The sequence below is a fragment of the Conger conger genome, chromosome 8 (assembly GCF_963514075.1).
Source record: "Conger conger chromosome 8, fConCon1.1, whole genome shotgun sequence".
In the NCBI taxonomy this organism is placed as follows: Eukaryota; Metazoa; Chordata; class Actinopteri; order Anguilliformes; family Congridae; genus Conger; species Conger conger.
In genome coordinates, this window is record NC_083767.1 from 61068520 (window position 1) to 61092605 (window position 24086).

Here is a 24086-nt window from a genome sequence, read left to right on the forward strand (position 1 = left end):
CAGTCAGATGATTTACTGAACCCTATCCAGGATGCACTTCGCTGGGCTTCTGGGCTGCTCCGTTGTCTTGGTTTGCAGCAGTATCCCCTCGCACTGTCAGAGTTTGGTGCTGCAAGGCACCGTGGGACCGGGGCCTGAATGTGCTGAGGTCCGGCAGCTTGCTGAAGCAACTTGCTGAAGCAAATAGTTTCCGACAGGCGGTCCCAGGCCACCTCACGAGGGCCTCGCAGACTGACAGCGCTGACGGGTGCAGCTCACCCAGCAGGTCAGAGGTCGAAGGTCATGCAGAAATTTACCAAGTTTCCCCCAGACAAACGATCTCGGGAGTGGTCCCAGGACCCCATTTGGCGCAGAAGAGGTTAAGTTAACCGGGGGTTTGAAATGCGACGGTTTCCTTCCGGGAACGTGTGAGGCTCATGTACCGCCGTGTCCGTCTCGCACCCCGGGGTTTCCCCCGGCTCCACGTTTGTGCGCCTCCTCCCTTCTGCTGTCATTTTTCAGGAAAAGAAATGACGCGCCCCAGCATTTTTGTATTCCAGCAAATGGGCAGAATAATTGATCATTAAGCTGAAATGGAACCAGGAATCTAATTTTCAAAAGCATTGGCAAGTTGTCTAATTGAGTGTTCCACATCCAAATGGAGAACGGACACAATTTGCTGAGAGTGGGCCCGTAAATGAAAAGACCATTGTCGTGTAGAGGCTTCTATGACATCATTAATAATAGCCAGAACGTAGAAGACTGCAGTAACGGCCTGTAAAGTAAGGGACAGGTGTGTAGAATATGCTGATGGCACCAGAGGTCTCTGACCTCTACCACATACCATGGGTATGTGTTCTGTCCCTTTTGACTGGTCCTGGATCATAGTCCAGCTTCTACAAAAAAACATGATCCATGAGGTTAGGATAAGGGCTGTGCAGGGTGGATCTTGATTTTTTTTTTTTTTGGAATGCTTTTCAAAATTTGAAGTCAGTGTTCTAGAACTCATCGGTGTTCCAGATCAGTATTGACAAGTCCAGTTAAGGACATTCTGATTACATGGTATCTGTGATCTTAGACCTTAAAGGGCTAAAGACAGATGAGCGTTCATCCAGAGGCACTGCTGATGGTGTGCATGGTGAACTGCTCCTTGTTTACAGTTAATTAACACACAAATAAATAAATAAAACTCACTAGTATTCAGGTATGGATAACATTTACTCATCGCCCACAGGATGTTGAACAGAAGGCAGTGAGATTTCCTTCAGACGCACGTTTGCATTATTACTGTGAGCCCTGGCAAATGGATGACTAAACCAACTCTGCACATTTAACTGGTGAGTGTTGTTAATAGGCAGTGACAAACGTGCATGCATTACAGTGAGAACGTGTTTACCGTAAATGCTCATTCAGCAGTCTGCGGCCTCGTCTTTAATTCCGTAATGTGTTTCTCCGACCGGATCTCAGGCAGATTAGTTGGCAGTGCTGTGAACCTTTTCGGGGAAAAAAAAAAGTCTGGAGGTGGATTTTTGCTACGTAATTTAATGTCGTTTATCCTGCATATATCTTCAATATTTGCCAAAAATGCAGATATCTCAATTACAATAATGGGGTTTCAACTCATAATCCCCGTCGAACAATTACGGATCGTCAGCAATACTGTAAAAATGCAAACACGACCCTACTGTAAGTTACAGTACTTTCCTGTGATTGTGAGTGACTGTTGGGCCGGCATGGTGCGTCAGGACAGATCCGTCCAGTGTGGAGAGTCCTGTGTGGAGGGTCCTGTGTGGAGGGTCCTGTGTGGAGAGTCCTGTGTGGAGAGTCCTGTGTGGAGGGTCCTGTGTGGAGGGTCCTGTGTGGAGGGTCCTGTGTGGAGGGTCCTGTGTGGAGAGTCCTATGTGGAGGGTCCTGTGTGGAGGGTCCTGTGTGTGGAGGGTCCTGTGTGTGGAGGGTCCTGTGTGGAGGGTCCTGTGTGGAGGGTCCTGTGTGGAGGGTCCTGTGTGGAGAGTCCTGTGTGGGGGGTCCTGTGTGGAGGGTCCTGTGTGGAGGGTCCTGTGTGGAGAGTCCTGTGTGGAGAGTCCTGTGTGGAGAGTCCTGTGTGGAGGGTCCTGTGTGGAGGGTCCTGTGTGGAGAGTCCTGTGTGGAGGGTCCTGTGTGGAGGGTCCTGTGTGGAGGGTCCTGTGTGGAGAGTCCTGTGTGGAGGGTCCTGTGTGGAGGGTCCTGTGTGGAGGGTCCTGTGTGGAGAGTCCTGTGTGGAGGGTCCTGTGTGGAGGGTCCTGTGTGGAGGGTCCTGTGTGGAGAGTCCTGTGTGGAGAGTCCTGTGTGGAGGGTCCTGTGTGGAGGGTCCTGTGTGGAGGGTCCTGTGTGGAGGGTCCTGTGTGGAGAGTCCTGTGTGGGGGGTCCTGTGTGGAGGGTCCTGTGTGGAGGGTCCTGTGTGGAGGGTCCTGTGTGGAGGGTCCTGTGTGGAGAGTCCTGTGTGGAGGGTCCTGTGTGGAGGGTCCTGTGTGGAGGGTCCTGTGTGGAGGGTCCTGTGTGGAGAGTCCTGTGTGGAGGGTCCTGTGTGGAGGGTCCTGTGTGGAGGGTCCTGTCCTGTGTGGAGGGTTCTGTGTGGAGAGTCCAGTGTGGAGGGTCCTGTGTGGAGGGTCCTGTGTGGAGGGTCCTGTGTGGAGAGTCCTGTGTGGAGGGTCCTGTGTGGAGGGTCCTGTGTGGAGGGTCCTGTGTGGAGAGTCCTGTGTGGAGAGTCCTGTGTGGAGGGTCCTGTGTGGAGAGTCCTGTGTGGAGAGTCCTGTGTGGAGGGTCCTGTGTGGAGGGTCCTGTGTGGAGGGTTCTGTGTGGAGAGTCCTGTGTGGAGGGTCCTGTGTGGAGGGTCCTGTGTGGAGAGTCCTGTGTGGAGAGTCCTGTGTGGAGGGTCCTGTGTGGAGGGTCCTGTGTGGAGGGTCCTGTGTGGAGGGTTCTGTGTGGAGGGTCCTGTGTGGAGGGTTCTGTGTGGAGAGTCCTGTGTGGAGAGTCCTGTGTGGAGGGTCCTGTGTGGAGGGTCCTGTGTGGAGAGTCCTGTGTGGAGGGTCCTGTGTGGGGGGTCCTGTGTGGAGGGTTCTGTGTGGAGGGTCCTGTGTGGGGGGTCCTGTGTGGGGGGTCCTGTGTGGAGGGTTCTGTGTGGAGAGTCCTGTGTGGGGGGTCCTGTGTGGAGGGTTCTGTGTGGAGGGTCCTGTGTGGAGGGTCCTGTGTGGAGGGTCCTGTGTGGAGGGTCCTGTGTGGGGGGTCCTGTGTGGAGGGTTCTGTGTGGAGGGTCCTGTGTGGAGGGTCCTGTGTGGAGGGTCCTGTGTGGAGGGTCCTGTGTGGAGGGTTCTGTGTGGAGGGTCCTGTGTGGAGGGTCCTGTGTGGAGGGTCCTGTGTGGAGGGTCCTGTGTGGAGGGTCCTGTGTGGAGGGTCCTGTGTGGAGGGTCCTGTGTGGAGGGTCCTGTGTGGAGAGTCCTGTGTGGAGAGTCCTGTGTGGAGGGTCCTGTGTGGAGGGTCCTGTGTGGAGAGTCCTGTGTGGAGGGTCCTGTGTGGAGGGTCCTGTGTGGAGGGTCCTGTGTGGAGGGTTCTGTGTGGAGGGTCCTGTGTGGAGGGTTCTGTGTGGAGGGTCCTGTGTGGAGGGTCCTGTGTGGAGGGTCCTGTGTGGAGAGTCCTGTGGGTGGGCTGCAGCATCACTCCCTGGGGAAAGGCTCTGGATTCACACCTATCTGGTGGCGGTGGGAAGGCTGTCTCCGTTTTCACTTCAGAATAACCCACAACGGTTTGGTTCAGATGACATATGACAGCCATGACGTGAGGATAATGTCAGTGCTGTGCTGATAAAACCTAACGGTGAATATTTCACCGTTTAGCTCGGGGATCATCAAATCTGAATCCAGCCCTGGGTTTCTTTTCTTTTTCCCCCCTGGTAATTTGCTGAATAATTAGTGCTACTGATTGGCTTCACACCTGACTCCCAGGTAAAGGGAGGGTGGAAACCAGCCGTTCTTGGCCCTCGCGGACCGCGAGCTGACGATCTCTGGTTTAGTTCACGGTATTTTATTTATTTCTTTGAATTTCCCGAAACCAAAGTGCAGAATGAACACTTTTGATTGATGCGCCTGACATGCGGACTCCACCTCCCATCAGCCCCTGCAGCACGTGTCCTTTGAACATGCCCCTGGTCTTTGTAGTGTTTTTCACTTTGCTGGTATCAGCACACCTGACACAGCGGGCTCTGCTGGCCCCTCATAGCCCGCACCAGCAGCAGGTCTGCAGGCGGACAGTTATCAGGAACTTAGGCCCTCGGTGGGTTCCCTCATCCGTGAAGATCCCACCAGACATGCTGCACGCTGTGGCACTGCCAGAGGTCCAGACGGCACTTAGCAAGCCTCTCACAAGCACGAGCCCCACGGCAGACAGGCAGGCAGACAGGCAATATGATCCAACTCCAGACCAGGAGCGTGCCAGATCACTGCTCAGCGCGAGGGCCGGGGGTTTGGAGCCCAGCACAGCTGCGTACATCATTAGCCCTTTGAAGAGTATCCATCCATCCATCCATTATCTGAACCCGCTTATCCTGAACAGGGTCGCAGGGGGCTGGAGCCTATCCCAGCATACATTGGGCGAAAGGCAGGAATACACCCTGGACAGGTCGCCAGTCCATCGCAGGGCACACACACCATTCACTCACACACTCATACCTATGGGCAATTTAGACTCTCCAATCAGCCTAACCTGCATGTCTTTGGACTGTGGGAGGAAACCGGAGTACCCGGAGGAAACCCACGCAAACACAGGGAGAACATGCAAACTCCGCACAGAGAGGCCCCGGCCGACGGAGATTCGAACCCAGGACCTCCTTGCTGTAGGGTTCTTTTTTGTTTTTTTGGGGGTTTTTTTTGTCAGTGTTCTAGAACTCCTCTGCTTTCAATCACCAGGAGTGACTGTGGCCTAGAATGTTCAGTTTGGAATGTTAATCACGTATTTGTGATCTCACAAATTGTCTTAACTGAACATTCTACTGCCGATGTAACTTGAAATTGAGGGCAATGGAGTTTGAGAACTCTGACTTGGAATTCTGAAACCTTCCAGAGGCCATACTCTTCAAAGAGTTGAGGTACAAATTTAATGTAGTCTACAATTAAATACATGGAAAAAAATACACGGCAAGCAGAACTAAAACTAAAATAATGATTTCTTTCACAACTTGCTTTGCAAAGGAAGACCGTAGGAAGGCAGGGTTATATATTATATCTGATACTACCCTGATTTATATACAAGTATACTGGTATACTTTTATAATATTGTAGCTATGATAAAATAACTTCTGGCTGAATTTGAATGATCAAAACCTCATATGCTGTCCTACGTCTGTTTTGTCCATTCTTGCTCTGCAGTAAATTTTGCTTTAGTTTTTTTAATTTTTGATTTCAATTTGGTCTTTGCTGGTTATAGGTTTTTGTTCCATATCGACCACCACTACACCGCAGGTGTTTGGGGATACAGGTGATTGCACGGTCGTCTGATTGGACAGTGGTCAGGAGAAAACAAGGAGTGGACATGTAGGCGATGTCTGAGCTGACTGGTCTGTACACATCTCCACTGTGTTTAGCGCTCTCCTGAGTGATGATTTTGTCTCTCTGAAATCAAAGCTCGCCTTTGAATTTGAGCTTTTCTAACAGAAATGAATTCACAACAGGAGCTAATTATGCAGTTGAATCTCCCTTTTTTAATGCGCAGCATGACTGCGATCTCGAGCTTTTGTTGGGATTTGCGGTGCTGTCTAAGCAGAGGTGCATCTCCATGGAGATGGGCCGGTTTGTCAGCCCTGGCGCGTCTCGTTTGCCCCGCTCCCATCCAGCTCCTGAAACGCCCCGCTGGAAAGATCTATCCCTCACAAGGAGACCAGTCTGTCTGTCTGTGAGACCAGGAGCAGTCTGTCTGTCTGTGAGACCAGGAGCAGTCTGTCTGTCTGTCTGTGAGACCGGGAGCAGTCTGTCTGTCTGTGGGACCGGAAGCAGTCTGTCTGTCTGTGGGACCGGGGGCAGTCTGTCTGTCTGTCTGTCTGTCTGTCTGTCTGTCTGTCTGTCTGTCTGTGAGACTGGGACCTGTCTGTCTGTGAGACCGGGGGCAGTCTGTGGGCTTTTAGATGAAGAGCAGCTCCTCTGGTCAGCTGATTCCCTCCCTTTCTCATCCTGTATCTCAATCGCGTCTGAGTCGCTGGGCAGGCTGTGTAATTGGAGCCGGCCGGATTAACCCCCCCCGCGCGCTACCTCCACCACTCACAGCCGCACGTGCGTGTGGGGCAAACAAAGAAACAAAGCAGGGCTGTGTTTATTCAGCCAGTGGTGGGGAGGCTGGTGTCCCGGTGAAGGAGTACCACAGAAGAAGAAGAGAACGCAGGTGCTTTGACCCCTGCGTTTAGAGAATGTGTTTCCCAAGCGTTCCTGCTTTCTCCCGCAATTAGCCGTAGCTTGCGCCCATTGGCAGCGCCTTTCTGTGCAGAACTCAAATATATCCTGAGGGAGGCGGGGAATGGAGCTCATAGTCTGATCGAATCGGGTACATCTGCAGGTGTGTGTGTGTGCGTGTGTGTGTGTTTGTGTGTGTGTGTGTGTGTGTGCGCTCTTTTGTGTGTGTTATTTCTGCTGTCTGTTTCTGATAACTGGCAGCTCTCCTAATGAGGCGGGACAGATGATCAGACGGTGATGCTTGCTGTTTGTTTATTGTTCCTCCTTGTGGTTTTTCGAGGCGGGGGTGCGTGTGGACGGACGTGGGGGGGCTTGCCGTTTTTCGGGGTGCGTGCGGACAGACGTGGGGGGGGTCTTGATTGACCTTCAGTGGAGCGGATGATTGCAGTTCAAAGGCTACGGCGTCAGACGCTTGAGCTAACACACACATTTCCTGCCTCTTGCCGTTAATAGCAGATCAGACCATCTCTGCGCTCAGGCAGCAGAGGAGAGGGGGAGTCCAGCCTGCTGGCGCGTTTCACCTGTGAGACGCTCCTTCACACAGCACCACACTGCCCTCCGCAAATCCAATTACCCAGCAGCCCTTTGCAATTCTGCGATTTTTCTCCGCCCCCCTCTCTCTCTCTCTCTCCGTCTCCCGTCTTTTCCCTCTCTCTCTCTCTCCCCTTCTCCTCCTCCTCCCCTCCCTTCCCCACTGAAATGGAATGACTGTGTAAAGGAGGGAGGGAGTGCGAGTCAGAGGGAGAGAGAGAGAGCGAGAGAAAGGGAGAGAAAGAGAGAGAGAGAGAGGGAGGGGTGGAGAAAGATCAACACACACACACACACACACACGGCTCTCGTAGTAAAAACCCAAGCTCACGGATTCTGGCTGCCAGCTTCCTTTGAACTTTGGTCTCTCTGTCTCTCGTCTCTCCCTCTCGACTGTGAGAGAACCACCATCTCTTTATGCTCCGCGTTTAGCGTCCGTTCTGCTGGAGAAGCCACCTCATCCGCTTGCCGTTATGCTGCGCGTTTAGCGTCCGTTCTGCTGGAGAAGCCCCATCGTGCCAAACCGCTGCAATGAGCGCGTTTAAGTGAGGACACACGAGCGGACCGCGGCGGGGTGAGGAGCGGGAGGAGCGGGAGCGGGAGGAGCGGGAGCGGGAGGAGGCTTCGCTCCGTGTGGGGGGGCCGGGGAGGAGGGGGGGGCCCGACGCCGGACTGACATCCGACACGTCCATCCACCGTCTCTGTCCCTGATACAGCCTGAGACAACACACACACACACACTCACACACACACACACACACACACACACTCACACACACTCACACACACACACACACACTCACACACACACTCTCTCTCACACACACACACACACTCACACACACTCACACACACACACACACACACACACACACACACGCGGTCCAGCCCAGTATGGAGCGGTTCCTGGGCTTCGTCAGGCAGATGAGGTGGTCTCGCAGACGCAAGGGCAAGAAGTACCGCCCAGAGGAGGATTACCACGAGGGCTACGAGGACGTGTACTACTACACCTCTGACAACCTGCACCGTGAGTACCCGCGGGGAGCGGGGAGCGGGGGAGGAGAGGAGAGGAGGAGAGGAGAGGGGTACCGTACCCTGGAGGGAAGGGGGTGGGTTGCGTGCCTGCTGAGCCTTTTGTTGTCGCGTGGCTGAGTGGTGCGGAGCTGGGGGGGGTGAGAGGGAGCTGAGCTGCAGGAAACCACACGGAGGGACGGGGGGGGAAACGGGGGGGACGGGGGCGGGCGGGGGGCGCTGGGAGCCCGCGTGATGGATGTGTACCTCCGCGTCCGTGCGTTGCTTGTTCCACGCGCCGTGTTTGCGGTTGCCTGGTTACTACAGGCGGGGAGACGCTCGCAGACGCAGGATGCGTTGGAGAGGGACGTCAAAGGGCTCCTCTCTCCACCTGACAGAGCCTCGCTCAGGTTCGCGGAGATACGCCGGGGGAGGGGGTGGGGGTGTGCGTCCCCGCCCCCACAGGTGTCGAGTGTCCGGCACTTTCCGCGGCAGAGCGAGCTCAGCGCGAGTCTCCCGCACGGCGTCCGCGCGGAGACTGGAGCCCCTGTGTCTGTGTCTGCGGCCCGCGGAACGGGAGCCGCCGTTTTTAGAACCTTTCATTTACTGAATTCTAACTCAGTGTTCTGGAACTCAGAGGTAGCTATTGTGACATCAGCGCTCAGAATGTTCAGTTGAGAACGCTCTGATCACACACCCGTGACCTCACGCCGTGAAGGCGTGTCTGGGGCCCTCGTGGGAACCGGCCCGAATCCGGCTCGGGGGGCTTGTCCTACTGGCCCGTTTTCGGCCGATGGCTGCCTGACCCCCAGATCCCGCCGCGCCTCCGTCTAAAGCGGCCGCGCCTCCACCACGGCAGGTGAGAGCGAGCCTGACTTTTCCGCCATCAATAATTCATCTGGGCACCAACCGTGGCGAGCTCTTCTCCTCCCCCTCCTAACCTCTCCTCCCTGCCTCAGACTCAGGGCTCGAGAGAGAGAGGGAGAGAGAGAGGGAGAGAGAGAGAGGGGGAGGGAGAGAGAGAGAGAGAGAGGGGGAGAGAGAGAGGGGGAGGGAGAGAGAGAGAGAGAGAGAGAGAGAGAGAGAGAGAGAGGGGGAGAGGGAGAGAGAGAGAGGGGGAGAGGGAGAGAGAGAGGGAGAGAGAGAGAGGGAGAGGGAGAGGGGGAGGGAGAGAGAGAGGGAGAGAGAGGGAAAGAGAGGGGGAGAGAGGGGGGGAGAGAGAGAGAGAGAGAGAGCTATTGTCTCCCCTGCACGTGGCTGTCCTGGCCGAGTCGAGCTGCAGTCCTGGGGGCTGAAACTCTGAACACTGCTGTGTGCTGAAATATCAAAGTGCTGAGCGGACGGGGGAGTCTTTAATTGGCGCGCGGTGGCCCAGTGTCTGACGCCACTTTATGTGTGAACGCGGCACTCCCGCGAAGACAAAGGGCCTCCTCAGCATCCCGCTCCGCTGCGAGGCTGTGCTGGGTCTCAGGCTCTGAATGCGCCGCAGGTCTCTGCAGCTCCCTGCATTCTTTACACCGCTCTCGTTTCAGGAAGTGACATCATTCCGGGCACTCCGTGTGCCGTCGCGGGTTCCGTGTGCCATTGTGATGTCATGGATCTTCGTACTCCCATCGGTGGTGGGATGAGCAGTGGCTATTTTGTCCGTCTCTCTGTCCGCCTCTCTGTCCGCAAATATTCATCCGTCCATTATCCATTATTAACCTGCTTGTTCCTGGTCAGGGTCATGGGGGCAGGGGGGGTGCTCGAGCCTATCCCAGCATGCATTGGGCTACAGGCCATGAACACACCCTGGAGCGGTCAGCAGTCTCTCGCAGGTGTCTTGCGAATGTGATGGCTGACAAATCAGTGTGTAACATTTGAAGCCGGCATGGCGGTCGGCTGTTGCACCAACAGTGTAGGAATGCTCTTACCTGACTGCCACTTTCCACTCCAACATACGTTTGCAGATAAGTGCTTCAGTTCACCAGGAGAAGAGCCGTGCGTGTGGTCCCCCTGGAGTTTCTGCATGACTACATACACATTGAGCCAATCGCTGGTTATGAGGACACACACAGGGCGTTGGACATTTCTGTATTTAAACAACCGTAATTGTGTTTTCTCAGACTCTGCATTGTAGCGTTTGCTCTGGCCCTATAACTAACCGCTAGAGCAGCCAGATTTCACTGCATAATTACGCTTCTCCGTTTCTGAGAGTCCACGGGAAAATATGAAGGTGTCTTTTTTTTATTTTGTGGCATTTTATTTATTTTATTTTTTTAGCAAAGCGACGTGCCTGTCTCCCTCCTCTTCCGCAGAGACGGAGAGTGGGCCTCTGGGTAATTAGCTTGTTGAGATTGTCTCCCCGCTGCGTGAAGCCCTGAAGATGTCACGGGAACACGGTGGACAGTGTGCTCACCCTGCCTGCGTGGGCGCTGGATTATTCACGGGCCGGGACTGAGCTGGTTTGAGTCGCGGAGCTCCACTGTGTGACGTCCGCGTGCGCATTTCAGCCCTGGCGGTGCGTTCTGTTCACCGGGAGCGTTGTGCTGTGAGACGGGAATGTCCTGCTATACTGTATGGCAGCGTTGGGCTGTGAGACGGGAATGTCCTGCTAGACTGCGTGGCAGCGTTGTGCTGTGAGACGGGAATGTCCTGCTAGACTGCGTGGCAGCGTTGTGCTGTGAGACGGGAATGTCCTGCTAGACTGCGTGGCAGCGTTGTGCTGTGAGACGGGAATGTCCTGCTAGACTGTATGGAAACATTGGGCTGTGATATGGGAATGTCCTGCTAGACTGTATGGAAACATTGGACTGTGATATGGGAATGTCCTGCTAGACTGTATGGAAACATTGGACTGTGATATGGGAATGTCCTGCTAGACTGTATGGAAACATTGGGCTGTGATATGGGAATGTCCTGCTAGACTGTATGGAAACATTGGACTGTGATATGGGAATGTCCTGCTAGACTGTATGGAAACATTGGGCTGTGATATGGGAATGTCCTGCTAGACTGTATGGAAACATTGGACTGTGATATGGGAATGTCCTGCTAGACTGCATGGCAGCGTTGGGCTGTGATATGGGAATGTCCTGCTAGACTGTATGGAAACATTGGACTGTGATATGGGAATGTCCTGCTAGACTGTATGGAAACATTGGACTGTGATATGGGAATGTCCTGCTAGACTGTATGAATCCCTGTTCACTGCTTTTGAGTAGCTGGACGTTCCTGTGTGAGGTGGCTGCAGCCAATCAGAAGGCTTGAAGGGGAGTGCGGTGACTTGGCCGCGGCCAATCAGAAGGCCTGAGGCGAAGACAAGGAGCCCTGTGAAAAGTGGTGTCTCATCCTGATAAAATAAAATAAATATTAATATTTAATATGTATTAATAATTCAGCCCCTGTGGCTCTGGCGTTCTAATGGCAATGGCATGGTTCTTCTCCTGTGTGAACGTGGGGATTACTGCCTGGCTGCTGTGGGGGCTGGGAAGTCCCTTTCCGTACGAACAGGACCATGCAGTGCCTGCTTATCTTCTGGAGACGGCACAGTCACAATTTCACCAATTTCACCAATTTCACCAATTTCATCAATTCCATGGTTCCATCTGCTACATTTCATTGGCGTTGACATTTAAATAATCCAAAGTGTTCCAGGAATACTTTGCAGACGTATTTTATGTGTTCAATATTTTGTAGGCAAATTACTTGGATTCTAATAAACTCAAAGCTCCACTGCAATCTCTCAATTCTGAAAGGGAACAAAAGCCTGGAACGGGTATATATAACCTAAAATATGAATAAAATTGACAGAATTTAGGTCATTTAATAAAATAAAATGCAGCACTGTCCTCTGGAAAATGTCAAGAAAAATATCAGCCAATATGTATCTGTAAATTTAAACAGAAATGTTTTATCACTATACTTAATTCCCGTACACATTAACTTAGTTCCCGTACACAGTAACCAAACTGTTAACATTTAAGTCAAAATGAAGGACGTTTGTCTTTGTTTTTAGCAGAACCAAAGTGGTGTATTATATATCTGTGAGTCAGTGGCACTCTAAAAACCGAGGAATGGAATAGCAGCTCAATTAAATGACCACTCAACAGCGATTCCTGGAAGGAGATTGAGAATGGGAATAGAATTCTGTTGTATGTATGCAAAATGTGAATGCTTTGAGTCCATCACATACTTTTGGTACCAAGGAGCTTCCATACATCTCCATTTTGTGACTGAAATGCAAAAAGAGAGGGAAGGGGCTAGACATGCGGGACTGTAAACAGCAAGGGCTTCTCGGAAATTGTTCCAATCAGGCCTGGGATTAAAATATTTTTCTACGCTACTGAACTTGTCCGGTGTACTGGAACCTATGAAATACTCTCGAAAAAGTGCAAACCCCCGCTTTCTTTCTCGGCCCAGTCACGCCAGGCAAGATCCAACAAGCACAGAAAATAATTCAATAATCCAAAACCGTGACACACTTGGCCCAGGTCTGGTTCCAATGGATGGATGGATGGATGGATGGACGTGAAAACGAGCGTAAAAGGCTCTACTATGGATGCTAAGCGACTGAACGCCAAGTGCAACCACTCCTGCCCCAACAGGCCTGCACTTCTGTGTGGCTGGCAGTTCTGTTTCAAACCATCGCCGTGCCTGGCTGCGAGCCTCCGGGTGGCTGTAGCTGCGGGGCCCGAAAAGTGGGCCGTGGGGCACGCCGGGCCCTCCAGGAACCTGAAGAGGGATTACAGGCTGATAACTGGGCCTGGCCCCTGCCCACAGCACGGGGCAGACTCCATGCGAATGTTGAAGAGTCCGGAGAGAAAGCGTTCCGTCTCCGAGAGGAGAGGTGCCCCGCAGTGCTCTAATGCCTAGTGGGACGTCCTCCTGGTGGCTCTCCCTTAATCACAGGAACGGCACAGCTCCCAAGCCAAAACACCATGTACAGCGCACCAGCATAACTGCAAGTGGAGCCGCATAGCTGCTGTTATTGGGGCGCATTTCCTTCTGCTTGGTTGCAGCATGTTTGCTTTTTAAATCAACGCTAAAGAGTGTCGTTGCCTGTTGGACTGTAAATGTATTACATGTGTACATTTAGGGTTTTAAAATGGTCCACATTCCCATGAAGGGGGGTACTTATTTTGTGGGTAAAATCTTTCTTTTAAAAAAAGCTGAGTTGCTCAGTGCACAAAGGCATGGATCTAGGCATAGTGCTCTAGTTTCAAACTTTAGATAATTATGCTGGGGAATTCTCAGTGGCGTGAGAGAGGCATTTGGCTCCTCCCACTCGGAGAAGGGGCGGGCTTAACCATTATTTTGGAATGTTGTTTTTCCTACATTCTAAATCAGTGTTCTAGAACTCCAATAGTGACTGTGAAGCTCAGTCTCCCCCCAAACAGCCGGGACAAGACCAGATCAGACCAGAGAAATCTCAAAACGTCCGCGTGTATGGACTAGGCAGTCCACACCAAAGCGGCAAGTAAACGAATGAACAACTGACGAACCGTAAGTTAACCGTAACGTTGAATCACTAATTGTTCTAAAACTCCGGGCTTAAGACTCGACGCGCTCGCTTTTCTCGAAAGGCCGGCCGCAGAGAGCCGACGATCTAAAGCGGGACAGCTCACACCGACAAAACGTTCTTCTAAAGACGGCATGAAAGCGTCTGGTCTCGGGCTGTTTGGTGGAGACAGGGCTCTACGTCAGCACTGGAACGCTCAGTCACGAACCGGGTGGCAGTATGGAGTGCCCATCACGCCGCTGTTCTTCAGTGCTGGAAAGCAGGTTATAGGTTGTCTAACGAGGCTGCTTCCCCCAGAGAGTCCCCAGAGTTGTTTGCGGTATGAAGGCCATGATTTCCGCTGCGGTGACTCGCTCAGCTCCGCGCTCCTGTGGCCTCCAGCACTGACACGGAATACCGACGTTCCCATCCTCTGAAGAGTCAATGCGGCGAAGCGCCGATTCATCACGGACAGCATACTGCGTGTGTGTGTGTGTGTTTGCAACCCTGCCCCCCACTGTTTCTGCTCGTGCTCGACCACAATAGATCACCTTCTCATCCCCAGTGCCTGAGACGATTTCCGCGAACTGCATTTTTTTTTCTTCCCCCAAACCGCCCTCAGTTGCAGCGGCCCAGAAGCCATCGTGTTTGTCTTTGGTTATGTCGTTGAGGAATGCCTCAGATGGTAATTACGGTGTAGGGTATTCCCCAACCCCCTGGCCTCCCTGTAAACAACGAGCCATTTCGGCTTCACCGAACGTGACAGGAAAGAGCCCTGGAGCTAGGACTCCATGTTAGCATACAGCAGTGAGTTGTTAAATAGGGGTTAATGGATTCTGATGGAGTGGGGACCGGGGCTGCTAAGAAGCGATGTAATGTAATAAATAGTGACATATGATGTCATGTCCTGACCCTAACGAGAGACTCAGGGGAGTGTCTGTTCCCATGGGACGGGACTGAGAGAGGGCACCTGCCCCAAGGCCCCGGGGGCTTCATTCAACTGCGATTTTACCCCTTTATTTATCTTCCTCTCATACACATATACTCTCTCTCACATGCACATTCTCTCTCTCCCTCTCTCTCTCCCTCACACACACATTTTCTCTCTCTCTCTTTCTCACACACACACATTCTCTCTCTCGTGCTATCTCTCTCTATTTCTCTCACACCTACATTCTCTCTCTGTGTCTCTCATATAGTTTTAAACATGCTCATAAACACATGTACTGTATCTTAAATGCGTCTAAATTGAAATGTGTTTTCGGTACATTTCCATAAAACAAAAATTGATCAAACATTGATATTTAATCAGGCTGAAATGTATACCACTTCTGAAAATTTTAGCTAGCTAAGTAAAATGTTTGGAGAGCTTTATTCGTGAAAATATTGCATGACATAACAATGTAGCTGGCAAAGCTGGCAGTTCAATAGCTTATAGCAGGTTTAGCTAGCTTGTGAGGTCGGTTGTCAGCTTTTTATTTTGTAAAGGTATGAAGTCTTTATTGTGCACAAAGTAAAAATTAAGCTGCAAACAGATTGTAAACATTTTCTCATCATTTAAGAGGAGATTCAGCAGCTAGCTTTGCTTAATTACCAGTAGACAGAATAGAGAGACTGATCGAATGTGTAAAAATGAGATTTCAATATTCACACAATTTGTCATTTCAGGGACATTCTTATGCTGAGCCATTTGCAAAGCGCATATACGAATGTTAAAGCAAGAAAAATACCATCAAAGACCAGGCTGCAGCACTCGTCACTTGACTGTTGAATGCTTGGATAACCCGTGAGAATAGGAGGTTAAGATGTTGTGGGAAAGGAGATTTCAGAAGCGTGCATTTATTGAGCATATTATATCTATTTTAGCAGTGTCTGCCGCAGGCAATAGCCGGTGCCGGTGCAGGTGACAGGCAATTAGAGCGTAAAACATTGTACACAGTGTAGAAAGAGACAGCAAAGTAATATGAGGCAGAACAAAATTACCCTTTGGCCGAGCCACATTAACCTGATCTCGAGTCCAGAAGCTGTCCAAGAAGGCACATTTCAGGAAAGCTGGTTCAAGTATTTTCCTTGGAGGCACTATACCCTTAAACTAAGTTGAGTTTTCATGCTTTGATTGTTTTAAAGCATTTCAATTTCCAAACTGGCCACAGCAGGGTAGCCTTTAAGTTGTCATAAGTCATAAGTTGCTCTTTCTGGGTATGTGCTGGTCAACCAGCATAGCCAAGCTGGTCTTGAAGCTGGCCTAGCTGGGTATGAGCTGATCAACCAGCTAGTGCTGGTGGGTTGTCGTAGCTGGTAGCTGGTCAACCAGCTAAACCGTGTCAAGCTGGGAGCAGGTCTGAACTGGTCAACCAGCTACCAGCTGCTTCAAAACCTAGATTGATGTTTTTTCAGCAGGGTCGGGCATGTCAGTTGTAAAGATTGCTCTCCACAATCGTTGGGTAGGGAGCGGGTAGCTCTAAGAAGCCTTGAGCGAAACAGAGTGGAATCAGAGGTTGAAACCACTTTCTCCAAGTGGCTATCGCAAGCACTTTCACCAGTCGCCTTGATCCCATGCTCTTGCCTCAGAGCCTGGCGGCCATTTTCCACAGTGCAGGCCGCGCTGTGCTCCGTGCGAAGAGGCTTCACCATGAACAGCCCTTTTGTGGAAAGGGGGTGTGTTTCTCCACTGTAGACTGGCGAAATGTCTTTTTTGGTAGATCCTCGTATGCTACCGATTAGTGAGCCCCTCTGGCCTAGTGGTCCCACACCGGTTAAAAGAGCTCCAGACTCTGAGTTTGAAGCCAATTGCAGTGTGTCTCGCGTAGGCGAAGATAATTCTTCTCTGTTCAATATTTTCTGTTCTCCACCACGGGTGTTGATTATTTTGCTGCCGAAGCGCTCCACGAGAGGTAATCGTGTCAGTCGTTTGTGAGGCCTGTGATTGTTTTTAGTCCCCATGCTGGGCCCCGCCTGCTGTTTCGAGCGTAGCTTTTTAACCGACGGCTAATTTAATTCTGTGCTTTAACCAGCCGGCCGATTCGGTCCGCAGATCGGTGGACAGGAAGAAGATTTGGCCTCAATAGTCTGTCCATGGTTCAATCGTAAGAGAAGGACAGATCTGATATGTTGCCCCCTCAGGTCCTTGTTTGGGAGTCGGACCACGTCAACGTTGTTTCGCACCCCATCTGAATCACCCGGGCTTCACAGTGGCCAGAGCAGTGTCTTCACTGTGGAGGCAGCTGTAGATAAGGTTAATCACCTCCAATCGTATTATAATCTCATAACCTTCAAATTGTATCCCTTCTTATTATGAGCGGCAGGAAATCAGACTGGTGCCCGTGTTGTTCTCAATGGAGGATAAATTAATATCAATTTCTTTTTTTTCTTTTCTTTTTTTTTTTTTTTGCACGTACTCAATAAGCGCCAATTCATCCAGGCTGAGTATTCGTCGCCCTTGATGATTGGATGAATTACACAACAGCCAACTGGACGATTTGCAGCCTTGCTATTTGATTGCATGTGACTGCTGATCGCTATGCCCACAGAAGTACAGCTATTACTTGTTATATTTTGGTCATTAAAAAAATCCCTGTACATATACATGATTAAGAATGAAATAATTCTGAAACCTGCATTTTTGCTAAAAAACATTGTAACATGAAGAGAGCAGTGATGTAATATCATGTTTCAAAATCAGTTGTAGAATGTGTAATCATGTGAAAATCACTCTGGCTCCTAGGTCGTTGAGGTTCCCACATTCACTCTTTAACACCTTGCCTTGCCTCCATTTTGGGCTAATGAATGCATCTCACTCATTACCCCCAAAAACTACACCAGAATTGGCATGTCCAACTACCTAGTAAAGTCAGGGACCAGACCTACTGATTGGTATTTACGATAGATGATCTTGCAATTAAACAACTGCTATTGTTATCCTTTTGTTTTAAAGTTTACTTCTATATAAAAGCGAGAGCGCACCTCCTGATAGCTTAGGTATCAGTAAAAGTTGGTTCTGCTTGGACGCATAGACCCTAGCTTTTACATCTCTGCACAAGTTCTTGTAATGGTCTGGTACTCTTCCGTTATGGAACGTGTCATCATCTTTGTAGCCTTACCACTGTAACCTTCTCAGAAAATTCTCCACCTTTCCCTTTGCATTTTTGTTTTCTTTGAAAACCGTGGAAATAGGGTAATGGTATGTCAAGGCTGAGTTTGTAGAGGGGCTTTCACTTGTATACTTGAGATGCTGCCCTTAACGAGAGGGCTTGTTGTAATGGCAGATGAATATACATTCAGCTGAGTCCTCCTTATGGAATTTTCTTGCAGAGGTGCAAATAGCTAGTGATATGAATGCAAATTATTTTTCTGCTGTTTGCAGCTGGGAAGTGTGGAAGAGCAGTGAGTCTAGTATACGGCGCTACCTGTGATGAGATGATGAGATCCTGTGGTGAGATCCTGTGGTGAGATCCTGTGATGAGATCCTGTGGTGAGATCCTGTGATTAGATCCTGTGATGAGATCCAGTGGTGAGATCCTGTGATGAGATCCTGTGATTAGATCCTATGGTGAGATCCTGTGATGAGATCCTGTGATGAGATCCAGTGGTGAGATCCTGTGATGAGATCCTGTGGTGAGATCCTGTGATTAGATCCTGTGGTGAGATCCTGTGATGAGATCCTGTGGTGAGATCCTGTGATTAGATCCTGTGGTGAGATCCTGTGATTTGATCCTGTGGTGAGATCATGTGATGAGATCCTGTGATGAGATCCTGTGATGAGATCCTGTGATGAGATCCTGTGGTGAGATCCTGTGTTGAGATCCTGTGATGAGATCCTGTGTTGAGATCCTGTGATTAGATCCTGTGTTGAGATCATGTGATGAGATCCTGTGTTGAGATCCTGTGATTAGATCCTGTGTTGAGATCCTGTGTTGAGATCCTGTGATTAGATCCTGTGGTGAGATCATGTGATTAGATCCTGTGGTGAGATCATGTGATTAGATCCTGTGGTGAGATCATGTGTTGAGATCCTGTGTTGAGATCCTGTGGTGAGATCATGTGTTGAGATCCTGTGTTGAGATCCTGTGATTAGATCCTGTGGTGAGATCCTGTGTTGAGATCCTGTGATTAGATCCTGTGGTGAGATCCTGTGATTAGATCCTGTGGTGAGATCCTGTGTTGAGATCCTGTGATTAGATCCTGTGGTGAGATCCTGTGATTAGATCCTGTGATTAGATCCTGTGGTGAGATCCTGTGATGAGATCCTGTGATTAGATCCTGTGGTGAGATCCTGTGATTATATCCTGTGGTGAGATCCTGTGGTGAGATCCTGTGATTAGATCCTGTGGTGAGATCCTGTGATGAGATCATGTGATGAGATCATGTGATGAGATCCTGTGGTGAGATCCTGTGGTGAGATCATGTGATGAGATCCTGTGATTAGATCCTGTGGTGAGATCCTGTGGTGAAATCATGTGATGAGATCCTGTGATGAGATCCTGTGGTGAGATCCTGTGGTGAGATCCTGTGGTGAGATCATATGATGAGATCCTGTGATGAGATCCTGTGGTGAGATCCTGTGGTGAGATCCTGTGATGAGATCCTGTGATGAGATCATGTGATGAGATCCTGTGGTGAGATCATGTGATGAGATCCTGTGATGAGATCATGTGATGAGATCATGTGATGAGATCCTGTGGTGAGATCCTGTGATGAGATTATGTGATGAGATCATGTGGTGAGATCATGTGGTGAGATCCTGTGATTAGATCATGTGATTAGATCATGTGATGAGATCCTGTGGAATGCAGAGCCATGCAGGTGCTGCAGACCTTTGGGTCACACACCCGTTGGGGAGTTTTTTTCTCTTCACAGTTTTTCTCCCCGCTGGAAACTATTATTTTTATCTCACGTGCTTCCTATTTGGGAGTTCAGGCCTGTTTTCTTTCCCTTCGGTGATCTGTAAAGCATCATTGTGCCAGTTTTTTGTGAAACAGCACATTACCAATAACACTGCCTTGACTCGGTTAGAAATGAATATTCTCCACACTTAGCCTGCATGTCTGGTTACAAAGGAGGTGTGAGAAAATGGGCTGTGCATGAGAAAAAACTGATATTGCCTTCCAGTTATAATTTATAAACACTGAACTTCTGTGACCTATATTACCTTGCTGTTAAGCATATAGTCCTAATAATGATAGCCCACAAAATAAACCATACCTTCATCCTCTTGCTCTTAAAAGCAGAAGAAAAGCACTGATGTAGCTACAGAAACTACAGAAGGCCTGTATTCAGGCAGAATTTTTTTTCCTTACCGTTTAAGAATAAGCAAGTGTTACGCTTTTTCTTCACGATCCGTAGGACAATTAGCAAGTTCGTTTTTTGTGATTTCTGGAAGAAAATAAAACATTTTGATTTGATCATGGTAAGTGCACTGCCTGCTCCATCAGTCCTTTGGCACAAAGGAAGAGGAAGAGATGTTTCCTTCTGCACCAACAGAGTCGGTGAAAAAACAGGCCAGCATCGTTGGCCCCTCTGCACAGTATTTGGGGCAGTTTCTCAGCCCTGCTCCTGAACTCCCTGCGTATCAGAGCAGTTTATTTACTCCTTCAGCTTCGCTGTGTGTTTGTGGAGCTGCACTGCCCCGTGAATAAGGAATGACTTTCCGTGTTCCTCATAAACCTTCGCCACGTGGCAGCTCCAGCAGCGATGCCCGCTCAGCAGTATTCCTGGGATGTCCATTTCCAGGTCCACTAATCCGGGGTGGGAAAGGGAGCACTGGGAACGGTACGGTGCAAAAAGAAAATCACAGCCCCCCCCCCCCCGTCTCATTTAGCGTTGTTTAGCAGTAAATCTCAACCTGGCTCCATTGCACGTCAGAGACCCCGCCACGGCTGCCAGCCACGGCCAGACGAATCAAAATCAAATCAAATTTGATCTGCGCCGCGTTTTTCACGGAGATCTGTCACAAAGACGTTCTACAGAGTAACACAACAAGGCACGGGCGCTGGGCCGCGGCACACATCCAGGCACTGACAAACTGCTCTAACAGGCTCAGCCAAACAAACGCTTCAAGAGAAAACCACTTGTGTTCCTGTGTGTCAAAATTAAGGACTAATGCATTTAATCCCGGCCCAAATCTTTGCAGGCATTTCAAGATTGGCATTAAGAGTGTTCAGAGGAAATGCATTATTGGCATCGAGTGTTTAGAGGAAATGCATGAGTGTCCTCAAATGATCAGACTACTGCACATGGTCTTGCAGCAAAAAATATGTATATTTGTTAGGGCTCTTTGACATTTGTTTTTCTAAAGACAGTAGTATAAATTGTCTGGCTCTGTGTTATATTGTTATTATACGATTAATATTAGGATTTCAAATCAAAACAGCATAATTTCCTGTACTGATATATGATATATAACAAACTGACATGTTTACATAATAATACATACAAAGATGCACATTAGACTACATGGGGGCTTAAACCTACCCTGTATAAGTAAAGGTTGATAAATACATAGATATCTAAGGTATATTGCTGGTACTGTTGCTGGTATTGAGTATTCACATTTCATTGACACTGTGGAGGTAATTATTTAAACTAGTAGTGTTTACTATTTACCATTTAAACCTTTATTAAAATTTATAACAAAAATATATTGAATTACAAAAATTAAATTAACTGTTCAGCAAACCCACCGGTCCCTCTAGGTTGTGTCGTGTTACTTGTTTCTATAAGCCGCTGTGTTGTTGTTTAAACCTGTTAACATCTCTGCTATGAAGTGATTGTGTTGGCATAGAAACATATCAGAGCAGCTGTTTGCATCCAGTCTTTCTACAAAAAACTAAGGTTTTAAAGCATAAGTAAAATATGTTTCTAGAAGGGAAGATGTGTGTGTGTATGTGTGTATTTGTGAGTGAGTGAGTGAATGAGTGTGTGTGTGTGAGTGAGTGAGTGAGTGAGTGAGTGTGTGAGTGTGTGAGTGTGTGTGTGTGTGTGTGTGTGTGTGTGTGTGTGTGTGTGAGTGAGTGAGTGAGTGAGTGAGTGAGTGAGTGAGTGAGTGAGTGAGTGAGTGAGTGAGTGTGTGTGTGTGTGTGTGTGTGTGAGTGAGCGTGTGTATGTGTGTGTGTGTGTGTGTGTGTATGTGTGTGTGTCAGTGTGTGTGTGAGTGTGTGTGTGTACTTACAGCAGTGTGAGTGTGTGTGTGTGTCCTTACAACAGTGTGAGTGTGTGTATGTGTGTACTTACAGCAGTGTGTGTGTGTGTGAGTGTGTGAGTGTGTGAGTGTGTGAGTGTGTGTGTGTGTGTGTGTGTGTGTGTGTGTGTGTGTGGAAAGGTGTGGCAGGATCCAGAAGCTAAAAGCTGTAGAATGAACCCCAGGGCTTTCTCATTATCCTCCACTTTCTCCTCCGCAGTGGAATTGGAAATAGGGCGCTCTGCAGCCTACGCTCTGCAGCCAAAGTCAGCGACCTTCACATCTGAGAACTACTCCTGTCAGAGTAAATACTCAGTGCAACACATTTCTAGCCCGGAGAAATTTTTAACACTCACAAAAAAAATTGGGTCACACCTTAAAATAAGGTTACTGTGGTTTTAACATGAATTCATTGATGTACAAATTACGCCCGAAATTTACCGAAATTTTAACTAATATCGAATGTATTACTGACATTGAGTATGTATACATTCGCAAACCATGGGATAAACTTAGCCGTTAGTTAACCATTAACAAATACATTATGTTTTTTTTTCCATCCCAATATGAATTGGCTTTAACTATTTTAGTTGTTATTAATGTGAATTAATGATGTATGTACAAATACATTAACAAAGCTGTATAGATTAACTTCGCAATTGTTACTTCGGTAACAACTCCATCGGTTAATGTAAATTCTCGTGACCTACCGAAAAAACAGAGATGAAGATGCATCCGGTGTGTTTAATGCGGTGCTCTTTGTGGCCTGACTGACCTGATTTCCCTCCTTGTGACCGGGGGGGTGCCGCGTTGCGTTTCAAACAGCTCCTTAAAGTGCGTCCTCGCCGCGCGAGGGCCCGGCTGAGTGAGCGGGGACACAGGGCCGGTCCTGCGGGCGTTGGCTTCCTCAGAAGAGCTCTCACAGGCCGGGTTAATCGGGCCACGGCTCTCCTCCGCAGCAGGGGCCCCCGTAATGGCCGTGCCTTTAGCTCCGGGACGGCCCTTTTCTCCCGGCCTGCCACGGCAACGTGTCCTCAGACTGAAGGGCGCGGGCGTCCGTGTGCTGCCTGCCGCCCCGGCTGACTGGGGAGACGCACCGGGCCCCGGCCCCTCCTGCTTTTGTCGACGGGGACAATGCCAGAGGACGGGGGCGTTTGGTCTTCCCGGAGGATGCGGCCGGAAGGGATTAATCCCAGGTGAAGGGCCGGGGCACTGCAGGGCAGGCCTGTGGTCGGGCTGCCAGGTTTATAATGTGTCAAACCCGGACAGCCTGCACAGCTGGAAGTGGAATGGTGAACACAGCTGGGCGCTGTCTAACCAGGTGGCGTGGGGGTTCCCCACGGTACCAGTGTCGGACCGGCCGGGGTTTACTGGGTGAGCCGGGAGTCACTGACATGCAAATTCATTACAAACTACCGGTTCATTCCGTACATCAATTACTTAGACATTACATGGTCTGGGTTGGACTACAAACTGCACATGTACAAATGATTTGAAAACCGAACGGTCCGGTCGAAAACCGGACGTCTGCCAAGCCTAGCCTGTGGGCTTCTGGGATAGGACTGCGTGTTCTATTGATCGCTTCTGAGTGAGTGAGTGTGTATGTGTGTGTGAGAGTGTGAGTGTATGTGTGTGTGTGTGAGTGTGTGTGTAATTATGGAGTGCTGTGGGGGGGGGGGGGACTCAGGCTCTTTGATAGCAGCCCCCCCCCACTCCCCACCCCACCCCTCGAGAGCGGGACTGCCCTACTTGTGGGTGCAGTCAGGGGGGCTCCATTTTGAATACGATGATGTGCTTAACCAAGACGTCTGAGGGCCTTAATGGAATCTGACCCTCGGGGGGAATACACAATCGTGGAGTTTGAATAGGAAGACAGGCCAATTTTTTTGTGATTGGTCAGATAAAAATCTACATTTAAAAGCACTCTTCACATTTTTAAATGTCTACTGTCTGTTATGTATACTGAACCTACCTGAGTAGACGATAAGAAAGCAGACCAGTGAAATCGAATCATATCTAAGAGCCTGGTTCAGCTAGAGGCACTGGATACAGCTGTTAAAAAGCTGCAGGTTTTAAAGATTTAGCAAGAGTGGAATTTACTTTGGATTACTTTTATCAGTCAGGAAATTTACAAAAACAAGAGTACCCCCCCCCCCATCTCCAGTCCTGTAATGTGTTCAGCCAATTTTATTTTTAGTTTAAGTCAAACATTAATTTCCTAGCATGAAATATGAATGAGATATTGCCTGTAAGTGGTGGAAATCTGTTTTATTCCTCCTCTGCATTATGAAAACCTCACAGATAAATGCTATTGAACAGATAAATGCTATTCTCGGCTAATTTTAGATGGTAGTTCTCCATATTGGAGAAATGGTTTAGGGATATGAGTATTCCAAGATACATTACATCATATAACCAAAGAGCACGCAGCTTGGCATAGAAT

At 49.5% G+C, this 24086-nt stretch overlaps 1 protein-coding gene across 3 annotated transcripts in view; it reads left to right on the forward strand.

Moving 5' to 3' along the window:
• The window catches only part of LOC133134989 (glutamate receptor-interacting protein 1-like), a 282057-nt gene that overhangs the window by 138206 nt on the left and 119765 nt on the right, over positions 1-24086 (forward strand). The window contains exon 1 of one of the 3 annotated variants that reach the window (XM_061251695.1): positions 7872-8004. The exons of 1 other annotated variant lie outside the window; for it this stretch is intronic. In XM_061251695.1, coding sequence (XP_061107679.1) covers positions 7872-8004 — 133 coding nt within the window. Of the gene's footprint in view, positions 1-7871; positions 8005-24086 lie in introns of those variants that run through there. One more of the 3 variants, XM_061251698.1, reaches the window with a different exon arrangement.